At 46.0% G+C, this 24,472-nt stretch overlaps 1 protein-coding gene across 1 annotated transcript in view; it reads right to left on the bottom strand.

Annotated features, from left to right (window-relative positions):
* si:dkey-22o22.2 (neural-cadherin) overlaps window positions 1-24,472 on the bottom strand; it is a 113,993-nt gene that overhangs the window by 38,482 nt on the left and 51,039 nt on the right. Inside the window, exons 3-12 of the mRNA XM_041941845.1 lie at window positions 23,386-23,611; window positions 21,116-21,320; window positions 17,648-17,759; window positions 16,812-17,061; window positions 16,337-16,479; window positions 13,558-13,730; window positions 12,852-13,020; window positions 12,607-12,777; window positions 8,381-8,553; window positions 5,766-5,933 (exon numbers count right to left, since the gene is read on the bottom strand). Coding sequence (XP_041797779.1) covers window positions 5,766-5,933; window positions 8,381-8,553; window positions 12,607-12,777; window positions 12,852-13,020; window positions 13,558-13,730; window positions 16,337-16,479; window positions 16,812-17,061; window positions 17,648-17,759; window positions 21,116-21,320; window positions 23,386-23,611 — 1,790 coding nt within the window. The remainder of the gene's footprint in view (window positions 1-5,765; window positions 5,934-8,380; window positions 8,554-12,606; window positions 12,778-12,851; window positions 13,021-13,557; window positions 13,731-16,336; window positions 16,480-16,811; window positions 17,062-17,647; window positions 17,760-21,115; window positions 21,321-23,385; window positions 23,612-24,472) is intronic.

Genomic DNA, 24,472 nt, shown 5'->3' with positions numbered 1-24,472 from the left:
AGCCTGGATCCAGTCCTGCTTCCCCTTCCTGAGTCGTCCAAACGTTCCTCTCCACAGCCTCCTCAAACTCCTCCAAGTTGCCTCCATCCTCAGCTCGAAGGCCTCCTTATTTAGCTTGAGGCCTCCTTCTTAATCTTCATGGTCTCCTTCTTCATCTTCATGGCCTCCTTCTTCATCTTCATGGCCTCCTTCTTCATCTTCATGGTCTCCTTCTTTAGCTCGAGGCCTCCTTCTTCATCTTCATGGCCTCCTTCTTCATCTTCATGGTCTCCTTCTTTAGCTCGAGGCCTCCTTCTTCATCTTCATGGTCTCCTTCTTCATCTTCATGGTCTCCTTCATCTTCATGGCCACTTCTTCATCTTCATGGTCTCCTTCTTCAGCTCGAGGCCTCCTTCTTCATCTTCATGGTCTCCTTCTTCATCTTCATGGTCTCCTTCTTCATCTTCATGGTCTCCTTCTTCATCTTCATGGCCTCCTTCTTCATCTTCATGGCCTCCTTCTTCATCTTCATGGCCTTCATCTTCAGCTCGAGGCCTCCTTCACCGCTGGTTCTCAGGTTTCTGTCCGTAACTCAGAGCAACCTCCTCCACATGGACGAAATTCAACATAAATGTGACGTCAGCTGTTTCTATTTCAGATAAGGATTTAACAGCTTTTAAAAGCTGACACATTTTGGCCGTATAATTTGTTTAATTATAAGAGTAATTCTAAATTTGAGAAGGAGACTCCAGTTTCCAGGTGAGGAGTCGTGTCAGGACTCGCTGGCCCTCTTCAGGAAGCGGAGCGTGGATCTGCCTCACAGCGGGCTGAGGCAGCAGAGCGTATGGAATCAGCACTAATGAGAAATCATCTCATTAGACATCAGTGCAGCGTGCTGAAGCTAAGCTGATCAGTGTCTGCCATCGCCTCCCACACAGATTAACGCCTGTGGAGATATCGCAGCAGATCGCTCTCAGCTGGTGTCGGCCGGTGCTGAGTGCGGTTCAGCGGCTGGAATACAGATCATCCTGCCTCATCCTGCCTCATCCAGCCTCAAACCCTAACAGATAGCAGTCGGCTGAGGGGGGGTCCATTAAGGTCAGAAACAAGCGCAGTGAGTTTATATGCTGAAACCGATGAGTGTGATAGGCGGTGTCTTTAAATCTGACCGATTTCAGGTAGAGAAACTGCTGCTGCTGCTGCTAACACATCTGATTAACACACTTTAATATGCATCAAATTCAAGAAGGCAATTAAACAATCTGGCAGACTTTTGGATAGAAGTGCTGCTGTTGTGAGGGTATTTTGAAGTAAATCTTACGCTGGTTAAGTTTGGGTGTGAAGTCAGTTATTTTTAGCTTCGTGTTTGAGATGCTCAACTCAACTTAACTCAACTTTTATTTATATAGCACCTTTCATACAATCATGCAGCCCAAAGTGCTTCACAAAACAGAATAAAAAGACATCAAGAAAGAAACAAAACAATAAAATGGCAATAAAAGCAAAATGATGAAATGGTAATAAAACAATACAAGAATAAAAAAAAAATAAAAAATTGAAATAGACTAGGGCAAAAACAACTTTGGATGCTTTGGATGAGCAAGAACGTGGCAGGAACCTGTGCGACTGCTTGTAACTATTTTGCATCCCATAAGCAGCAGAAGATCTTACCTGTGGATTACTCTGATGGGTCAGTGTTCAGCTTGAATGAGCTCACTCTTCCTCAACTCAGACTGGGACAAAATCCGTCTCATCACAAAGTAGATTAGCTCTTTTATGTTTGGGAGTGGTTTAGCTTAAATGTAATAAAACAAATAGACTGATTGTCCTTTTCTAATGAATTTGGACAGAAAGTTTTGTAATGGTGGTAATGGTTGGACTGCTTGGATGGTACAGGGACACCAGAAGGCAGCAAGTTCTCAACATTTGGTGAGCAAAACATAAAATAATGGTCAAATAACAAAAAGACACTTTTACCTGAGACAACTATCCACTAACAGGCTGATAGTAATGAAGCTGGTTGCTAACTGAGGAGGCTCCAGTGGTTTGGCTTTTCATCGGTTATAAAAACTACTAACACACTTAAATTTTCTCTCTTTGCACAAAAATTAACAAACATGAAACAAATGTGTTCAAATTTGTGTCTCATCAAACAATCAGAGACAGTCAGCAACCAAGAACATCGACAGGAAGAGGAAGCAGAGCAAGCAAAGATGATGATGATGAGACTATTATAACATGACACACACACACACACACACACACACACACACACACACAGCGGCTCCCACCTCTGCAGCGTCTCCATCTATCTCGTTAACAATGTAATTAACAAACCTTATTAACGCTGCTAAATTTAAAACAACAGTTCCTCCTCAGTGCAATTAACACAGTGGAGGTGAGGAAGGAGAGAGGAGGAGGAGGAGGAGGAGGAAGAGAAATAAAGACAGATGATGAAGGGGAAGAGTAAGATGCACAGAAATAAACCTGACATGAAGGTTTGAAAAGATAACTATAACACATGTCACACACCTTTGGTCTGCTTCAGTTAAAGTCATTTTATATTCTCCTGACTGTCATTGAATCCCACACACAGAAAACCAACAACGTCAGTCCGTCTCTCAATACTTTGACTTCCTGTCTGTGGCTCTCAGCTTTGAGCTCATTGGTTCCTACTGAAGACTTGATCTTTAAAAACACCTCACAGATATAAAGTTTCATTTTAAAATGATTCAGTAGTTTCCTCAAACAGCTGCTCGCTGTCGATTTATCAGACAAACAGGAGGAAATAGAGCATCTGTTTGGGACTATTTTCAGCGGCGGATGAATCCACATTTGGTAGTGTAGTGAGTGTTTGTGGCAGCAGGACTCTGTGTGTGTGCGTGTGTGTGATGTGTTTTTAATGGAGCTCTGTGGCTCAGAGGAGGAAGATCTATCAGCTGGGATCTGCTCTGTTAGACGAATGTTTACTGTCGGTTTGGTTCTGCACACGTTGACGAGAAGGAAACTAGAAAATAAACATTTATTTTTCCTATATTCAGCACAGCTTGACGTTTCTTAATTGGCCACATTGATCACTAATTACCACCAGTGTCTTCTTCACTGACGACACTCGTGTTGGTAAACTGAAGCCACAGATTCTCTTTCCGTCTCCACTTCTTCTTCTCCACCTCTCCTCCGTCTCCTCTCCTCCCTCCATCACACAGTCTCTGTCAGGTTAAACACAGTAATTAAGCTTCTGTTTTTGAGCTGATGAGAGTCCGTTGTGACGCTCTGACAGCAGGTGTAATTATCTCCCTCGCCTGTCAATCATCTCTGACGGATGGAGCTGTGGGTGGGACGATCACCACCACCACCACCATCATCATCATCACCATCATCATTAACATCAGCCTTTTTAGTGACGATGTGGGGTCGGAGGAGGAGGAGGAAAGATTAAATACAGTGCAGGTACACACTGAAACACACACAGGCTTACACAGGATTACACAAAACACACACACACACACACACACACACACACACACACACACACACACACACACACACACACACACACACACACACACGCCCTACAACTGTTTGAAAACTGACTAACCTCCATGAAATCGAGCAGCTGGAGGGTAAAAACTCCTCCACCTTCTAAACCAGCAGCTTAGGAAAAGAGAGCAAATTAGGATGGAGGGATCAAAAGAGAAAAAAATCACCGGAGGTGTACAGGCAAACTGTGTGTGTGTGCGTGCGTGTGTGTGTGTGTGTGTGCGTGCATGCGTGTGTGTGTGCGCGTGTGTGTGTGTCTGTGCTGGTCAGAGTGAGTCAGGTGAGACAGACTCGGGGCAGGTTTGTTGTTTGCTCGGCAGAAAATGTTTTGAAGCGCTTGGCTAAACGTGCTGACACTGTGTGAGGAGGAGAGAGGAGGAGGAAGAGGAGAGAGAGGAGGAGGAGGAAGAGGAGGAGGAGAGGGAGGGATGGATGATGAGGAAGAGCATTCCCAGCCTCCTCAGGGTGCTCGGCACAGATGTGAAGGAGGCTGTAAACGAAAGAGAACCTGTTCCTCCTGCAGGAGGTTGAAATCCTCCTCCTCTTTCCCTCGTCTTCATCACATTTGTCCTCTCTAGGTCTTCGAGGCAGTTAAAGTGATCAGAGGAGCTTTTGGTTTCTTGATCAGCATCTTGGCAGAGTGTGAGATCTATGTTAGGAGGTCACAGCAGCCATGAAGCAAAGGGTGTCAGTACTGTTCCTGATGCTCATGCCGACACAGGTCTGGAGCTTCTGCACCGAAACGAACATTCGTTTGTTATTTAACTGCTTTTCTGAAATTACCACGAAAATACTGAAGATTCATTCATAAAGCCACATGATTCTCCTGCTGTTTTGTCTTAGTCTAAGGTTTGAGATGTTTAATTCACTGACAGACAGTAGCTGCATTTCCATTGCCCCTAGAAATGAGCAAATCCTAAATATCGCAATAAAAAAACGGTAATGGAAACACCTAAATTTCGAAAATCCTCTCAAATATCGCAAAAACATTTTTACGCTCTCATATTTAGGTTTATCGCAAAAGTGTAATGGAAACACTTTTTTCGCATTTACACGTCTCCGAGATCAGCGGACTCCCCGTTTCGGGACGGCCGCATGCAGTCAGATATAACGTCTTGTCAATTTTGTAGTGTTTGTGTGTTTTTTCTCTCAATAAGTAGCAGACAAAAACACTCCAGCTGTTCCAGCTGTCACGCTGGCTGATCTGTTAAAGACAATCTGACAGCTGTGATCTCGTCCTGTGTCACTTTGTAAAATCTAATCATTCCGTTTTCATTAATCGTGAGATGAACTTGTGATGAGTGTGTGCACCTCAGCTATGTGGGAGACACGCGTGCACGCCATTAACTTTAATATTTACACATAATTGCTGATAGAAAATATGTTCAAAGGACACTTCAGTAATTCACAGTCCTGTATTCTGCTGCTGCTCCGCTGAGCTGACGCTGTCAGAGGAGCCTCGCGTGATAACACAGTGATAAATAATAGGCCATTAAAATCAGCGATCACTCTAAGTCAACAGATCATTTCTTTATTTCACCTTCAGCCTGTGCTTTTTAATTATAAGGCTTTGTGTTAAGTTTTACCGACGCACAGCACGCACACACATCTCGCGGGACGTCCGAGAACTTACGAGAATTTCGGCTGGTTCGCAAAACACTGTTCAATGGAAACACCTGCAGGTCGCATTTGAACTTTGCCGAAATTTCAGAAATATCGCTTTTATTTTGCGAACAACTGTAATGGAAACGCAACTAGTGAAAATAAAAACAGCAAGTCATCACATTTGAGAATCCAGAAAATGTTTTTGCTTGAAAAAATGACTGAAACCATGTGATGGATTACCAAAAAAGTTTTTGTTTCTCGACTAAACCTGCACTGAACCTGCAACTAAGCATTTCCATGAAGTTGGGGGAGTCAAAAAGTCAAAATGTGGCTCCGCAGGGGCCGAGGTGTCCTGACTTTCAGCCAGTAGTGTGGGTTAAGCTCCAAACGGTGGATTTCTGTGGATGCGTGGGTCCTGATGCTCCTGTCAGTGAAACGTTGAGATGTGGGAAAACACCGGCGGTCCCAGCTTCGTCTCCTGTCGTGCTGCTCGTCGTATCGTGGATGCTGGAGCCTGCAGACGGTGCCTCATGTCCAGGTAACACTGAGCACCGTGCAGGTGTAAAATTCACTGAACACCTTGAATGCAGGTAATTTGTTCCCAGTGTGTTTTATCTGTTTGGTGCTGCGTCCTTACTCACCACTATCTTGGCGTCTCGTACGGTGTTTTCCGGCACGGTGACCCAGTACTCGGGCTGCTCCCAGTGTGGCGGCTGGTTGTGGACGTTTGTAATGATGACGGTCAGCTCCACGGAGCTGCTGCGGTTCCCTCCATCCGACGCCACGATCTGCTGGTTGATCCTGGACGTCTGCAGGGAGCGAGAAAAGCTTTTAGCGAATGGAGGAAATGTCGAATCAAATCAGAGCTGCTTCTATGATTGGTTCAGGTTTAAAGGTCAGCAGCTGAGATTCAGGACAGGATGATCAAATGATCCAATTCGGATCAAAACTTGGTGTTGTTGTCCAAATTAGAGTTTAATGATCATGCAGTCGCGGTTCCACAGCTGTGGAAAGACACTGAACACTTGTACAATAAGTGCATATTAAAGTGGAGAAAAAGACACTGTTAGACTGTTGATCTTGGTTTGTTCATAAAAGTGAATAAAGAAGAAGACGCGGGTAAATCCCCCTTTGTTCAATTATTGACTGAAGTGTCGTTTAAAAGATGAGCGGCAGCGAGAGGCAGAGAAGAAGAACAGAGGAGGCGACAGTCACAGAAGAAGAAGAACAGTCGGCATCATTCATTTTTGTTTAACAGCTGACTTCAAGACAGATCCACTTCACTCAGTGTGACTGTTAGATCGTACAAAGAAGACGACACAAACACAGTCGTGACGATCTTTAAACATTTAAGACAACTCGGCTCGACGCCACGTTTATTCTTCTTACAGCAGAAACAACAGAGCAGCTGCTGTCACCGGAAATAACCTCCACCCCGAAACACTGTGACCGTCTGTGACCCTCTGTGACCCTCTGTGACCCTCTGTGATCCTCTGTGACACTGTGACCCTGACCCTCTGTGACTGTGACCCTCTGTGACCCTGACCCTCTGTGACTGTGACCCTCTGTGACCCTGACCCTCTGTGATCCTCTGTGACCCTCTGTGACCCTGACCTAACCCTCTATGACCCTCTATGACCCTGTGACCCTGACCCTCTATGACCCTGACACTTTGTGACCCTCTGTGACCCAAATCCTCTCTGACCCTTTGTGACCCTGACACCTTGTGATCCTCTGTGACCCTGACGCTCTATGATCCTGACCTTCTGTGACCTTCTGTGACCCTCTATGACCCTCTATGACCTTCTGTGACCTTCTGTGACCCTGACCTTCCGTGACCCTCTGTGACCCTCTGTGACCCTGACCCTCTGTGACCCTCTGTGACCCTCTGTGACCCTGACCCTCTGTGACCCTCTGTGACCCTCTGTGACCCTGACCCTCTGTGACCCTCTGTGACACTGTGACCCTGTGACCCTCTGTGACTGTGACCCTCTGTGACCCTGACCCTCTGTGATCCTCTGTGACCCTCTGTGAACCTGACCCTCTGTGACCCTCTGTGACCCTCTATGACCCTCTATGACCCTGTGACCCTCTGTGACTGTGACCCTCTGAGACCCTCTGTGACCCTTATTGATCATTTACATTTCAGGACAGGTGAGAACTCTGCATACACACTCTATATGTATGAACATCAGTCGGGTGCACAGTGAACTTTACTAAGTGTATTGATCCAGTGCACTTTATCTAATTTATTGTATTTGGGCCGCAGGTGTTTTCCAGTGTTTCTACATATGTTTAAATGTTTTGGTAGATTTGCTTTGGATCTGACCTGAACAGCCTCATTTTGGTTCAGTTTAGTTTGGAAAAACTAACTTTGTTCAGTGAACTATACTTAATTTCTACACTTCAAGCCAAAAACCTGAATCAGCTGAATTAGGGACTAAATGGAAGAAAGAGGCGAAAAAGACGCTGTGGAAAGTTCTTTGGCCTGATTTTCCCCCAAAACACAAAGACTGTGAATAAACAGCAGCGAAGGCGCAGCCAGCACTCAGTAAAAAAGCCAAATCTCAATAAAACAGCTGAAACTTTGCAAAGTTCAGTCCAAGAACATGAAGACCCGAGCAGCTTCCTGTACTCTGACTGAGAGGAAACAGGCTGAACAACAGCAGCTGTGACTCCAGTCACATCAAACAAATGCATTTTTAAAGCAAAGCAACATATTTAATGAACCAAATGTAAACCATCACCACAGCCTGATCTTCAGCCCCCGTCAATCTCCAGCTCCACCAGCCTTCAGCTGGGACCAACTCCACATTAATGTTTCATGCAAAGAGCCTGTTTACACGTCTTCATCCATTTCTTCTAACAAAGCCTTTACAGCACAATCCTCCCTGTCTGACTGAATGCTGCAGGTGTGAAACGAGTAATTAGTGTCTGGTTGAAAGAGAGTGGATCTTTATCTGAACGGAGCAGAAGATCACTTGAACACGTCGTCCAGGCAGCAGATCTGTATGCTCACACACAGACGAGGCGAAGCAGAGAAAGACTGCCTCCATGTATATTTATATACAGAGGTTTTTTTTTATCAAGGGAGCAGCAGGAGAACTGATCCACATATGAATTTATTACACGTGTGTTCGTGTGTTCGCGTGTTCGCGTGTTCGCGTGTTGAGTCGAGTTTCAGACCGCTGAGGAATGACGACTGGAGCCAGAAAACGTGTTCAGTGAGTACAGTAATGCTGTCTGCGTCTCTGACCTGTGAGATGGGGTAGTTGACGTAAATCCAGCCAGTACTGGGGTTGATGTGCAGGTAAGCTGGCTTCTGATTGGACAGGGAGTAGGCGATGGCCGCGTTGCTCCCCTGGTCGTCATCGTGTGCTGCTGCTCGCAGGAAACTAGTCCCTACCGGAGTGTCCTCCCGCAGGAAGTCTGAGAAGAGATGAACTGTCAGTCACAGCATGAAATACTACTGGTACTACTGCTTAATGTACTACTACTGGTACTGCCACTACTGGTACTAATGGTACTGGCCTGACTGGTATAATTTCTATGACACAATTACAACTACTCCCATATGCACTCACTACTACTAGTACTGCCGACACTAGTGTTACTAATAATACTACTGCTTATACTGTTATTGTTTTTATACTACTAATTATTCTACTACTGTTATAACTGGTACTACCAGGACTGCTGCTGCAGGTACTACTTATAATGCTCCTTCTAGTACTACTACTATCCCTACTTATGCTGCTACTGGTACTATTAATATCACCATAACTACTACTTGTACTAGTAATGCTAATGCTGCTATTGCTAGTAGCCTTGTATTGAGACTATTACTAATACGCTTGTACTATTTCAACCACAGGACTTGCAACCACTGGTTCTAATACTACTGCAAGTTGCCATTACTCGTACTGGCACTGATACTGCTACGACTGGTACCACTGTGTACTATGGCTACTACTTGTTCTGGTACTGGCATTCTGCTAAAAATACTGCTATAAGTGTTCCTGCTACTTGCACTGCTGGTACGACTGCTGCTACTGCTGTTGGTGTCGGTACTACTGAAACCTCTTACTACAACAATACTGCTGATATTTGTACTGCTGGTACCACCATTACTGGTTTTGCTACTGCTGTTACTGTGACTTGTAATATGACTATTTCTTCTACTGGTGCTAGTATTTCTGGAAATAACTACTACTGCTATCGCTAACGCTTCTCCTGCCATCACTGCTACAGCTACAGTACCACTGCTAGTATTTCTATTACGGCAATAGTACTATAGTAGTAATGGTACTAGCAATGGCATTGATAGTAGTATTATTAGCTGCTGCTAATATTATCTGTATTATTAGCTGCTGCTACTAATGCTACTGTTGCTATCATATTGCTACAGCAAACACGGCTATTTTTTAACAGCTAGGTGCTTCTGAAGGATCTTTTCATGTATAAATACTTTATTTATTACAGTAGCATTATTCAGTGTCCATCAGAGATCCGTGAGGTCGACATGCAGCAGCTTTATTCAGCAGCTTGTGTCTGAAACGCGCTCGCCGAACGTCTTAAAACGGCCTGAACACGATGTAAACTGCTGTTCTGTGATGTAAGCAGATATTATAATAATGGGAGCACGGCGTTGTGTCGTGTCAGCAGTGTGTCACCTCATTTTGTCATTTCTGGGTCTCACTCTGCAAAGTCAACAGATGCATTTTTTAAATTTATGAATATAACCTCCAATCCTGCTGACTGCGATGAGCGTCAGCGCTGATCAGACAACAAAAACAACCAGCAGGGAGGAGGCCCGCCGCACATTTCCCGCTGTAAGACTGCATTTCAAGCATTATGTCAGTAATAATGTCCTCTTGACATTTGTGGGTCTCATTGGATTCATTTCAACTGAATAATCACGTCAGATCCTGCTGAGTCGAATGTCATCGAGAAACAAGCGAAGCAACCAGGAGGAGGAAACACAGGATTTATTATTTATTTAGACCTGCAACTGAACTGAACTCTCTTTCTTTCTTTTGTTGAAGTAATTATGTCAAGTAAAAACATCTGTTTTTTAAGATGAATTCTCCTAAAAGGTTTTTCTTAAATCGGATCAAAACAACCACAAAAGGAAAATTATGGCTTGTAATTTTGGAAAAAGCTGAAACTGAGAAATTTAAAAATCAAGGTCAGTTTCCTAACTAACACCAATTAGCATAACAGCTCTGATGCTAATATGCATAGTTAAAACCAGTTTTATTAATCGTGTTAATGTGTGTTTAAGATGGAGGCGCTCTCATTAACCACGCAGCACTTCAACACGAGATGCGCAGCAGACGACCCAGGAGAGCCTGACAGATAAACACAGTAATGATGTGAAATCTATTTATACTGGATGTGGCTGAGTTCTCCTCAGAGTGACACTTGAACAACTGTGATCTGAATCCAGGAAGCAAACCTTTATTTATAATTTAGAAAAACAAATTGCAAACCCTGAATGCATCGTGCCAGCTCAGATTTAGTCTCAAGCCTGGAAAACATCCACAGAAGGTCTGTTGAGCCAGACAGAACACAGCTATGGAGAGCGTTCAGACGAAGCATCACAGTTTATCACTATAACAACAATCTGATGAGTAAAAAACTCATTTTTTCATTTTTATTAAGGTGATTTGCATGATTTAAACACGTTGAGGACTTCACATTCACATCCCTTCAGGGCATCACACAGTGCACGACCACTAAACACCTGCACACCCTGTCCTCCTGCTCCCTCACACCTGCACCACCTCGACGTCAATCACTGTGGGATCATCAGGACGCACCACAAACTGCAGAGATCTCTGTATTCCAGCTACTGTCTGCTGGTGCTCCCATCATCAGGCCGACAAAAATAAAAACACAACTTGTATTTCTCTACTGAAATTCAGTCTGAAAATGATTCTCTTGATATAATTTGGGGACAAATTTGACAACATGGTTTCATGTTGGCGTGTGAATCACATGCTGTGCAGCCCACAGGAAGCAGAGTCAGAGCATCCCCACCTTCATGCCGACATGAACGTGAACATCGCGCTCTTGATTTATGTTGTGGGCAATTTAGAAAACAGTCAATTCAATCCAGCTTTCCTTGAGCGAGGTTTAAAAACAATCGGAAATATTGATTAGAAGATAAACAACAAGCAGGCCGAGCTTCCAGCTCTCTATCTCTCTCTCACACACACACAGGCGCGCACGCACGCACGCACGCACGCACACACGCACACACACACACACACACACACACACACACACACACACACCGTGGTAAATGAATTCATGTCCCAGAAACATTTCAATCTGCCTGTTAAATAGTTAATGAGCCACACTGTGCGTTTCCTAATCTGACGAGGAGAACTTCTGACACGACGCTTATCAAAACACATATTTGCACACATAGTAAACAAACACGGACCCGCGGGAGCTGGCGGCGAATGTTTCATCAGTCTTTAGAGCTTTCCAGGATTACAAGGATGCAGACTGATAGACGACGACAAACAGCCGGTTTCCACATTTCACCTGTTTCCTGCAAACTCTGGTTTACCTTGAAACACACACACACACACACACACACACACACACACACACACACGGCAGCTGTCCTGTTGTACAGTAGGAGGACAGCGTGAGAGCACAGATGTGACCGTGGGCGGCTTCAGAGGTAAAGAAACCTTTTCAACCCTGAACGTCTCGCTGCCTACACGAGAAGGAAAAAACTGACCAATGAGAGGCTGAGCTGAGCGTCACAGGCAGGAAACCTTTTCTGAACCGTAGTATTAACAGCAGAGGTAGCAGTAAAACAACTGCAGTATATCTTATATATAGTAACAGTAGCAGCACCAGTGGCAGTAATGGAAGAAGTACTGTTAGCAGTAAGTGATGGCAGAAACAGTAACAGAAGCAGAAGCAGTAATAGCAGTAATAGTATTCATATCTGTAGCAGTAGCAGTCGAGTCGTAGTAGTAGTACCATTAACTGTTACAGTTGCATCAGTAGAATCAGCAGAAGTAATAGTTGCAGTAGCATTTGTACTAACAGCAGTAGCAGTAATAGTACAACTTATCAGTAAGAGCTGGTACTAGCAGCCCCCCCCCCAGTAGGACTCAGAGCAGTAGTCACAGTTACGTTAGCAGACACTCACACTGGTAGTAGTAGTAGTAGTAACAGTAACTGTAGCAGTAGCTCAGACAGTAATCGCAGTAGCAGTACTGCAGTAGCAGTGACGCTGCAGTAGGACACAGTAGTAGTCGCAGTAGTAGTCGCAGTAGTGTTAGCAGTACTCTGCAGACACTCACACTGGTAGTAGTAGTAGTAGTAGTAGTAGAAACAATAACTGTAGCAGTAGCTCAGACAGTAATCGCAGTAGCAGTACAGCAGTAGCAGCGATGCTGCAGTAGGACACAGTAGTAGTCGCAGTAGCGTTAGCAGTACTCTGCAGACACTCACACTGGTAGCGGCTGTTTTCAAACTTGGGGTCGTTGTCGTTCTGGTCCGCGATGAGGACGGTGATCTGACAGATCCCGATCAGCGGCTCCTCGGCCTGATCCGTGGCCGTCACCGACAGCGTGAACTCCCTCTGACGCTCCCGGTCGAAGCTCGCCGTCGTGGTGATCACGCCTGTGAAACGCAGGGACCACGTTACCAAGGCGACGGTCAGTAACTTTGAACTCGGGTCGTAGTGCGGAACTTACCGGTGTCGGGATCGATGTCAAACCCCGACGACACTCCGTCTCTGTGCATGATGCCGTACTTGACCTCTCCGTTGACCCCCATGTCGGCGTCGTTGGCGTGGACGCGCAGGACAAACGTCCCTGGCGGCTGGTTCTCCAGGACCACGGCGTTCAGACTGTAGTTCTGACACTGAGAACACACAGAGCACAATCAGAAACACAACAGACTGCTGAGAGCTCTGCACAGAGGAACACTGATCACATGTTCAACACCGTGGAGAGAAGAAGAACCAGGTGTGACATGTTTCCTCTGATTTGTTGCACTCGACGGATGCAGTACTTGTACTTGTTGCACTTCTATCTTTGTAACTGTAGGATACATCTGTGTCTTTGGTTTCTGATGGGATGTGGCACTTGGACAGCGGCTATAGAAACTCTCACCTTTGGATCCATCATCCAATAGATTTAAAATCCTGTCCAACTAATTATCCAATGACAGCTGGACACCTGTTCTCGGTCCGGTATATGTGTGCTAACCTCATGAGACACCTGAAGATGTACGCAGAACCTGGTTTCTACTAAACTGCCGAGAACTTTTAGTCCTGGAAACCTCTGAAATAATAAACCGGTCCTTGATCCAGGCTGAACTAAACTAAACTGGACTAGAAGAAGACGTCCTCTCCCTGAAAGCGCCCCCTGCTGTTGCAGATGTGTTAGCCTCAGTCACCTCCTGGAAGACCGGTTTGTTGTTGTTGATGTCGTTGATTCCCACGATGACCTGGGCAGAGCTGCTCAGAGGGTACGGCCCACCCGATGCGTTGTCGTCCGTGGCGGTGATGTTGAGAACGTACTGCGGCCCCCGGAGCCTGGGGGGCGGACTCCTCCGCAGCTTGATGATGCCTGAACACACAGAGGGTTTCAGATATTAGACATGAACTTCATCTGAAGCAGACTGAGACCTTCAGGGCCCTCAAGAGAATCTATCTGACCTTCATCTCTTTTACTTTTTACATCTGCTCTCAAATTTAATGTTTCGCAGCCAGAAAACAAAACTTCATTCAGTAGAAGTTTGCTATAGGTTGTTGGCAAAGTTCATGTTTTGCATTTTCCGCAGATTTTCTTTGAAAAGCAAACATTTTTCAGAAGGACGTCGGTTTTAATTACTTTTCTGTTCGCAGGCACTAAAGAGTTGCTTCCTGCTGCCAGAGGACACAGTTCAGCACAGTTTACAGTCAGCAGACTCTCCTGCAGGAGAGGACGACTCAGAGCATGCTGCAGCTAATAATTCAGAGAATAAAGAGAAAAACACCGAACAGCTGCTGAGCACCGGAATAAACTGCAGAATAAAACCATCTCTGTTCTCCAAACAGCCTGATTTTTTCTTCATTTTATGTAAAACAGCCATGGAGAGTCATGTTACTGACGGTTTACACGGAGGAACATTTAACATTTCACTGAAGTTTTGACCCCGTTCTGAATGTCCACACATGGTCAGCAGTGATCTTTGCTGGACCCCATTAAAACGTCTCATATCAGGATAAAACCCAAATGAGATTTAATAGACTTCCATTTACACCCAAAGTGTCTCCATTAAGCAGATCACAAATATGGTTGCATCTGTCTTTGTTATTCCCTGGAAGTCAAATCAGGGTCAGCTCTACTCCAGAGGCTGTTTGGGTAAAGCAGGAAAAACACCAGAAGAAGAATTAATGAGGTGATTTAAGCAATTAGATTTCAGTTAGTCTCTAATGCTGCATTTACACTTTTTACTTCTATCCAATCTGCCTAAAACACATGAAATATTAATGGAGTTTTGGACATACGATGTCCAAAACTGGGCCTGGAACAGTCAACGTGAAGAGGACATGAGACGAGAGCTACAACTGATGTTTAGTTTCATTATTGATGAGGATATAATAATAATAATAACAATAACAATAACAATAACAATAATAATAATAACAATAATAATAACAATAACAATAATAATAATAACAATCATAATAATAATAATAATAATAAAAGGTTTATACAATGTGAGTATAAAGTCTTCAAATGTCGTTTCTCAATTAAAGATCAACTAATTGATTAATTGTGTCAGCTCAGTGACGATGTTTGCAGAGGAAACTCTTCCAGGCCTCAGATGACAAGATGAGCCATAAAACACACTGAGGTGAAGATGAGGAGGTGAAGATGAGGAGGTGAAGCTGTGGCTCTTCATCGCATCACCAGCAGCGACTGTCAGCACAGATCTCAGCCTGCAGAGACCCCGCGTTATTCTAACTCAGGCCTGAAACAAATGTCACATCTTTCTGCGCTAACAATCACTTTCACATTAACATAACAGAGCAGGGAGCAAACAAACAAACAAACAAACAAATAAGCAGCTTTGGTAGCAACATGAGCGGAGACACGGCGGCGGGGAGGGGGCGAACACATCTACATGAAAATACTTCACAACGCTTTGAAGTGACAAAGCAGAACAGCCGAGTAAGCCAAAGGCCATCTGCTGCATGTGAGTGTGTGTGTGTGTGAGTGTGAGTGAGTGTGTGAGAGAGATTGTGTGTGTGAGTGTGTGTGTGTGAGAGAGAGTCTTAATATATCATTTATGTGCAAATGTTTATGTTTATATCTGTGCATGGACGCATGTGTGTGTGTTTGTGTGGCAGGGCAGTGGAGCAGTGCATGCTGGGTGATAAGGTGAAAGACAGGCTTAAACACACACACACACACACACACATGCAGAGATAAACATGCAAAACATGATTGTTCAACACACTGCAAAACATAAAGTTTATCTTTAAAACGTCTCCTGCTGACATGCACGCACGCACACACACACACACACACACACACACGCACACACGCACACGCACACACACACGCACACACACACACACACACACACACTCAAATGATTCAGCCCTGTCGACCAGAAACAGGAAGAGATGAGAGCGGTTTGTGTGTGTGTGTGATTATCGATGTGTGTATTCATGTTTTTTATTAATGCACGTTTGTGCGTGCTCCTGCGTGTGTGCATGTGTGTGTGTGTTTGTGTGTGTGTGTTCCAGGGGGTTCACTGGCCTTGTTAAAGCTACCAATCCCTAAATTCTCGTTACCACAGCAACAGCCACTTTCCTCTATGTGTTCGTGAGTGAGTGTGTGTGTGTGTGTGTGTGTGTGTGTGTTTATGCTTCCTAACAAACAACATATGCATAATGAAGCGTCTGTTTGTGTCACATTCTCTTGGTGATGGAATGAACCCACCACCTTTCTGCTTGTTTCTCTCATCCAGATACTTTCTGAGGTCACATGAGGACACGTTTCAGCTCCGCGTGCAGGACTTTGTCCAACATTTGTTGTGAACACACCTTCAGAGGAGCCAAATCAGGATTTAGACTTTTAAGCCTCTGAAAGCGTTTGCAGAGCAGAGCACATTTTACTAATCGATTTGAAGTGTTTCGTTGGATGGTTTTTCCCTCTGGGGAACATCGCCTCTCCCTCACCCTTCTGGTTGTCCAGCAGGAAGTTGCTGTCCTCGTTGCCGCCAGTGATGGCGTAAGAGACGGCGTCTCCGTCCGGGTCGTTGGCGTGAACGATGGCGACCAGCGTGTCTGGACCGGCGTCCTCGCTCAGGAAGGTCTTATAACTGATAGAGAGAGAGAGCAGGTGTTAATCCAAGAGGAGTGAAGAAAGAAATAAAGACATTAAGGAGAAGAAGTAAAGTAAAGTTGGAGTAAGAAGGTGTGAAGGAGTCAGACAGAGGAGCGAGAGGAGACGTGAAGATGGAGTGAAAACAGATGGAGGAGGAACGGTGGGATTAAAAATAGATCCTGAATTAAAAACAGCTTCATTAGCAGGATGACTCTGTGGGCGAGAGACACAGACAGTGACAGGAGCGAGACACAGAGAGAGAGAGAGTTCCTCATTTTATAAAATCACACTAAAAGCACAGAAACAGAGACGTGACACCGGTCCTACACGCTCTGGGAGAAGACGGGCGCCTCGTCGTTGCTGTTGGCGACTCGGATGCGGACGGAGGCGGTGCCCGTTCGGGGGGGCGTTCCTGTATCCACGGCGACCACCACAAACTCATAGACGTGATTGGGTCGCTCATAGTCCAGGCGACGGGCGGGGCTGACCACGCCCCCCGATGTGATGTCAAAGTCACCACCGTGAACGAAGTAAGAGAGCTCCGAGTTTACGCCGGAGTCACAGTCCCGGGCCAGAACTGAGGAAGACGAGGAGAGAGAGAGAGGGCAGGTAAGAGGAGGAGAGTGAGGAGGAAGAGGTGAGCAACAAGGTGAAGAGAAGGAGTGAGGGACAAGGAAGAGGAAACAAGGAGAGGAGGAAGTGGAGGGAAGACAGAGAGAGGAGAGGAAGAGGGGAGGAATTAAATAAATATATTAATCTGTATACTGTTAAATGTATGTATGACTGTGTGTGTGTGTGTGTGTGTGTGTGTGTGTGTGTGTGCGCGTATGTGTGTGTGCGCGTGTGTGTTTTGCTGGCTGTCTGCCTAATAAGAGCAAAGCCTCGCTGAAGTCGGACTGTTTGATCTCAACCAGTCACCAGCAGCTACGACAGATGGCACACACACACACACACACACACACACACACACACACACACACACACACACACACACACACACTGTATATACCTACAGGTGTAATGTGCAGGTGTTGCGTTCACTGACTGAGGGCAGATAGTTTACCAGGACCAGCTCCACACATCAGCCCCCGTGTGCCTCTGTGTGTGTGTGTGTGTGTGTGTGTGTGTGTGTGTGTGTGTGTGTGTGTGTGTGTGTGTGTTACCTTGCAGCAGGGAGGTTCCAGGTGCGATGCTTTCAGGTACGTTGTCTCTGGTGTAGATAGAGTGGAGGAACTCTGGTGTGCAGTCGTTTTCGTCAGTTATATGAACGACAACCTGCAGGAAACGTCTTTCTGTTAGAACCTGTGAGTTTACATCAGGTTTGTGTTTATTTCATCCTGTTAATAAGAACATCAGTAATCACATTACTTTGCTCTTTTACAGGTAGAAAAAACACCTGGAGAAGTTTTGCCACAGCTGGTTGAGAAGTGAATATTTTCTTGTCTATAAGCGTCAGTTATCGTCCTCTGATTCAAACAAAGTGCTTTTCAGATGTTTTAGCACCAAACGGTTTTTATTTGTCTGTCTTATCTCGTCTTGTGGCCCTCTGGGGGTCTCGACCCCCGGTTTAAGCTCCACCGACATACTGATAATATGATGCAGCATCGCCTCGCTCGCTGCTCATCGGCCCACAAACGTTCAGCCGGTTTGGAAGTTTTGGTTCTTTATTAGCTGGACAGACTTTAGTGACTTCCTGTTTTCCAGAACAACTCATGCAAACATTATGAAGACAAATGCTCGAGGAGAGAAATCCATTTCCTTCGCTGCCTCCTTTAAACCCTGAGCCCTGTCTCCTTCCCCCCGCTCCTGTCCAGTTCACCCACTATCCCGAGCCAGTGGAGCTCAAACCAAAACCCTATTTTCCATTCCCATAAAGCCTGATTTAACTGGTAAAGCTGCCGGCCCGACCACCTGAGCTCAGATTTCCTACGCAGCCACGAACCTTCGACACACCACCTGTTCAGCAATAACAGCGGGGCAGCGGAGGGGCGCGCCGACGCTCGGCTGCTCCTGCAAACACGGACTGAATATTTACAGGTTTCAGCTGGAAACAGATGGAGAGCGGTTTATTATTGTCACTTTAACCCAGCAGGTAAATCTGAATGTATTTACTCAGTTTCAGTTTCAGTTTCAGTTTCTGTACTGTGATGAAGAGCAACCTGACCTTTAGTCACCTTCAGTCTGTGTTTTCAGCTCTTTTTACTGTTTGTGAAACTTCATTTTATTTTCTGGCTAAATATGAGATTTCAGCCTATGATCAATTAAACTGGGGGGGGGGGGGGGGGGGGGGGGGGTTGGACCTTTACATGATGTTATAATCACAGGTGGACGCTTGCTGTATTTGTCCTGCATATAATATGAAGGTTGGCTACATTTGTCAACTCCATGTTTCACCTCTAAAATATTAATTTAACAAAAACAAAACATAACTCAAGGTCCAATCACTGACATTTTCTGGAGCTTTCAGCCACATCACACAGTCTTCATTTGCTGCTTCTTCTAGAAACGCTCTAAAGGAGTTCCACATCAAGTTCATTCATGATGTTGGAAACAGCAGATTGACAAATCAAACTATTTTAAACTGGTTTGTCTGATGTGGCTCAACGCTCCAGAGAAAGCCAGTAAGTGGACCTTGAGGTGAGCGTGTTGCATGAAACTATATTTGTCTGTTTTGCAGAGTGCAGAGCATCAGTGTTGCTCCTACTGCTGGTTTCAGGTTAATGAGAGCACCAATCAGAGCGTCCAAATGCGAGTGTGCCAGCTTTGAGTTTACTGTGTTAGGACATCTTCCTCCTCTTCCTCGTCCTCTCCATGTTAAAAAGCTGGACACGACTTTTAGGCTGATTTCCTTAAAGTTAATGTTTGCATGAGCACGGAGTCCTGCCATCGACCTCGGACGGATGATCGAGTCGAGAGGCGCAAACGAACACTTTTAATGCTAAATAAATAAAAAAATAATCTGGTGCTGCTGCTCTGCGCGCTGCTCAGCTGCTGCTGTTCGCACCACCTCTGCACCATCTGCTCGCTGCCTGGAAACTGTGTTCAGCTGTTTTTTTTTTCATATTTTTAATTGTCTGTCTAATTCTGTAATTGTGCTGCAGAGTCAGCAATTATTCCGCTTTCTGTCAAAAAGACGGATTTCTAATTATCTGCACGTGATCGACAACTTCAGGCGAATGAAAGAAAGTTCTCGAGTCAACACAACTCGTGACGCGAGTATTTTATTTTTTTTAAATCTTTATGCTTCAGGAGAGCATTTGCTGCTCGGTAACTCTGCAGAAGAGGCCCGTTAGAGAGACGCAATATCAGTGGAGTATGAAGCTGTAACGAGCGAGGCCGAGTTCATGTTGACGGTTAGAAAATGTCTCGAAAAGCTGAAGGCAACAGAAACTGCAGATGCTGCAGCACAGTGTGCTGTTAGCGCTGCTATCTACACACCTGGCTAACACACACACACACACACACACACACACACACACACACACACACTGTACAGGCACACACATGCATGCACACGCAGGGCCCTGACAGTGAATTAGCCAGCCAAGCTTATAGAGCAGCAGAGGCCTTTGGGGGACGCTGGTAGTTTAGCAGCTATTCTCTGTCTGTGCGAACCATCTGGACACTGAGAGCAGGTAATAATAGAGTGTGTGAGTGTGTGTGTGCAGTGTGAGCATGTGTGTGAGTGTGAGTGTGTGTGTGTGTGTGCAGTGTGAGCATGTGTGTGAGTGTGTGTGTGTGTGTGTGCAGTGTGAGCATGTGTGTGTGTGTTAATGGGAACAGATGTAGCTATCTGCTGTGTAAAGTCTTAAGAGCTTACTGTAAGAATAGGAGTCGAGACTTGGCTGCCAGGTTTCTGCACTTAGCATTGTGTGTGTGTGTGTGTGTGTGTGTGTGTGTGTGTGTGTGTGTGTGTGCGTGTGTGTGTGTGTGTGTACGTGTGTGTGTGTGTGTAAGTGTGTGTGTGTGTGTGTGTGTGTGTGTGTGCGTGCATGTGTGTGCTGGACCCACAGTTAATCCATAATGCTGAAAATTCTGTAAAAAGTCGACGGAGCTCAAAGTGCTGATCACAAACTGATCCGATGTGATCGCGGCGGGTTCGGGCGCAGCTTTGATCTGCTGAGTTTTCACGGAGTTTTCGTCATGAGGGCTTCACGGGACGTCGGGAGAAACGAGGCGAACGGCGCCGCGTGTTTGGCTTTGCGCATGCATAATGAGCGCACGAGCAGAATAAACAGTAAATGAAACAGTTGCATCACGGCGTCTGATTCAGCGGCAGCACTTTCTCTCATCTGGAGTTAATGAGTTTTCATCTGAGAGCGGCGTCTTCAGCGGTGGGGGGGGGGGGGGGGCTCGGCGTCTGCTTCTGTGGCGTGAGCGTGGTGAGTCGTCCGGCTCCTAATGTGCATTTATTCTGTTTATCAGGAGGAGAGGGGCTGTGAGAGCGCTCATATAACAACATGACACTGCGCTGACCTTCCTGTCTGTAATACGCTGATGCCCGTCACATGACCGAGTGTGTCCACCTGCCCACCAGTCAGCAGAGGTGATTCTTCCCTGCCGTGTTTTACCCCCTGAGATGTTGCAGTAGTGCAGACAGTAGCTAAGCATGTCACCGCGTGTGTTCGTACCTCCGCCACGCCACTGAGGCCGGTGTCGGGTTCGGTGGCGCGGACCTGCAGGGTGTGGAGGTTGTGTCCGCTCTCGTAGTCGACGGCCCTGGTGAGGCTGAGCGCTCCGCTCTCCTGGTTGATGCTGAACAGATTCCCAGGATTCAGCAGCAGCATGTAGGACAGACTCTTCTTCTGGAAGGAGACGGCCTGAACCACGGCGACGCTGCGGCACAGAGAGGCAGGAAGTGGAGGGAGAGCGAGGTTACAAGACGGTGACAAAAACACTTTAAATCAGCTGTGAAACCCTCGTTAGCCACCCGCCACAGTCAGTTTAATCTCTGTGCGTCCATTACTAAGACAGCTCCAGGACATGCTTAGCCTAGCTTAGCACAAATACTGTAGGCAAGGGGCAGCTGTTAGCCTAGCTCTGTCAAAAAAAGAAGAAATTCAACTTGAATTTCTTGATGCTAACTGCTACTGAAGCCACAAAGTCTCATTTCTAAGCTACGATCAGGACGAGCAGAGATGAAGAGCTAACAGCAGGTCTGGAGTTCACGTTAAAAAAACACCAACGCAGATGCTCATGTTTGCATTATATGATAACTTTATGAAACTGAAACTGTCTAAAACATCTCTGGAGTGAACTTAGTGGGACAGTAACGATGCTGACAGCAGTGCGCTGGCTGTCCTTCCTCATTGCTGCTTGTTGTTGTGAAATGCATGCTGGGATCATTTGGACCAGACTTGGCAACATGTGGACTCGGGATCAGAGGCGGCACTCGGGCCGAGTGCGAGTGCAGACACGAGTGCTTGCTGAGAAAGACGATTTTCTCCCGACCAGGGGGCAGCAGGACGCTGTCAAACACACTGATCGAGTGAGGAAGATCACTCCAGAATCACAGCCTGGTTAATCAATTTGACTAAAACACACACACACACACACACACACACACACACACACACACACACACACACACACAAAGGAACATAATGGAGGCACACACACAGACACAGACACACACAGACACCCACACACACACTGCTCATAGGGTGGCATGGATACTTGGATATTAATACAATGTGCTTTGCGCCAGCAGCCCTGAGGGATTCACACACACACACACACACACACACACACACACACACACACACACACACACACACACACACACACACACACACACACACACACACACACACACACACACACTCCCCTTCATGTTTATCCAGACCTCGCTTTTAATAAATATTTGAATTTGCCACACTTTCAAATTCTCAGCCTCGGGCCACACTCATACATCTGGGTTCTCTTCATCCATCCACCCCTGTCCTCCTCCTCCTCCTCCTCCTCTCATCCCTCCATCCTTTGCCCCTCCTCCTCTGCCTCCTTCTCATCCCTTCCTCCATCTTTCTCCCCGTCTCTCCCCGTCTCTCCACCTCAGCCTCCTTCCTCCTCCTCCTCCTCCTTTTGTCTCGCTCTACAGGGCTCATCTTTTCATGCATCACATGACATGCAAAGCCAAAGAGCTGGCCACACACACGCACGCACGCACGCACGCACGCACGCACGCACACACACACACACACAGTATTTGAGGCGGTGGAATGTAAATGATGTTTCTGTAACTATGGAGGACAAAGACACACACTTGTGCTCATAAATGCACACAGAGCAGAAGAAAACTCCTTCTTCTAATACTGGATATAATACTACAAGTACTTCTATTACTACGATATTAATCTATACACTGCAATACCAGTGCTAATTTAATGTGTGTGTGTGTGTAAAAACACTGAAAATAAATATCAACACACATTACTAGATAAAATACAGTCCTACTTGCAGTACATATACTATGGTCTGTATGTATATGACACACTGTGTAGTATGCAGAAAAACACATTATTACAAATACTTGTAATAATATATGTACGTGTGTATATGTTGAAGCTGAAGATGAGGTCCTAAACGTGCAGTGGAAGAAGTCATGACCTGCGGAGCTCAGAAGTCAGCAGATCCGTCTCCACCCGGCTGATGAACACCATGTCACATGACTGAAAGCTCCAGACTTTGGGGGGGGGTCTGTGTGTTATTTTGTCTGTTATCAGTTCAGGAAAATAAAAGTTAAAATCCCTGTTTCATATAACTAACCACCAATTAATGATGACAAAGCCATAAGACCTCCACCCGTTCTGCTGCATCCTGCTTTGACTCTAAACATCGACCGTGGACAGAGATCAGCGTGATATGAAACTGACCCCCCAGGAGGACCAGTGTTTGGACTCACGGCTGGCCGACGGCTTTGTTCTCGGGTACGTTCAGGCTGTAGGTGGAGTTGGTGAACTGCGGCGGCCGGTAGCCCGCCAGGACGGCCACCGTGGCCGGAGGGCCTTTACGACCGCGCCCGTCCATCGCCTGCACCCGCAGCAGATACTCCTTACTGGGGGTCAGAGGTCGTCCCGTGGTCCTGATCTCACCAGAGCGTCGATCCACCTCGAAGCACTCCTCCCCACCTGGACGGACGGAGACAGGAAGTCTTTACTTAAGTGTCAAACATTCATGAAACTGAGCAGGTGATTCCGGGTCAAACACAGAGACGGAGGGAAAGGCAGGAAAGAGGTGATGAGGAGTGGACAGAAGAAGAGGAGAGGGAAGGAGAGGCGAAGATATGACACAAATAAGTCGAGGAAGAGGAAGTAAGAAGTGACATGAAGGAGAGAGGGAGGAAGAGATGGACAGAGAAAAGGATGGAGGAAAGGAGGAGAGGGATCCCAGCTGTTGACCAGAGGGTTTTGAACCAGCAGCAGCTGCATCCAACCTGTCAATCATCTCCTCCTCCTCCTCCTCCTCCTCCGTCTATTTGTGGAGACATTTTTCTGACAAGAGTTCATCTGAGTCTCTCTGGAGGAGATTAAAGGGACAGTTCACCCCAAATCAACCTGTAACTACCTGTAGGAAAGAGGCGTTGCTGCTGCTTCGAGTAGCTCGAGCTGAGCGACAGAAGGCAGGCGATATCTCAGCAGCTCACACCAAAACAATCCGGATGGATAAACAGCATTACAGGTGAACTGTCCCTTTAAGGCTCTCACAGGTCAGTCCTGCCTCACCTGTACAAATTTTACATGAACAAATTTGACCTCAAAGAAATCACTCGACACGTTGGAAGAGCGTTAGAAGAGAAGATGGACAGGAGTTTTAATGTTTGTGTGTAAAATAGCTGGAGTCAGGATGCGGCTGTCTTAGCTTATTTTAGCTTAGCTTAGCATAAAGACTGGAAGCAGGTGGGAACAGCTAGCTCTGTCTGAAGGTTAGACACACCTACCAACACCTGGGATGAATATTTAAACCCCTTTAACAAGATTCCCCTTTGATAT

This window comes from Chelmon rostratus, chromosome 8, assembly GCF_017976325.1.
Source record: "Chelmon rostratus isolate fCheRos1 chromosome 8, fCheRos1.pri, whole genome shotgun sequence".
NCBI lineage: Eukaryota > Metazoa > Chordata > Actinopteri > Chaetodontiformes > Chaetodontidae > Chelmon > Chelmon rostratus.
Note: the sequence above shows the minus strand (reverse complement) of the source record. Positions and strands in the feature narration are given on the sequence as shown.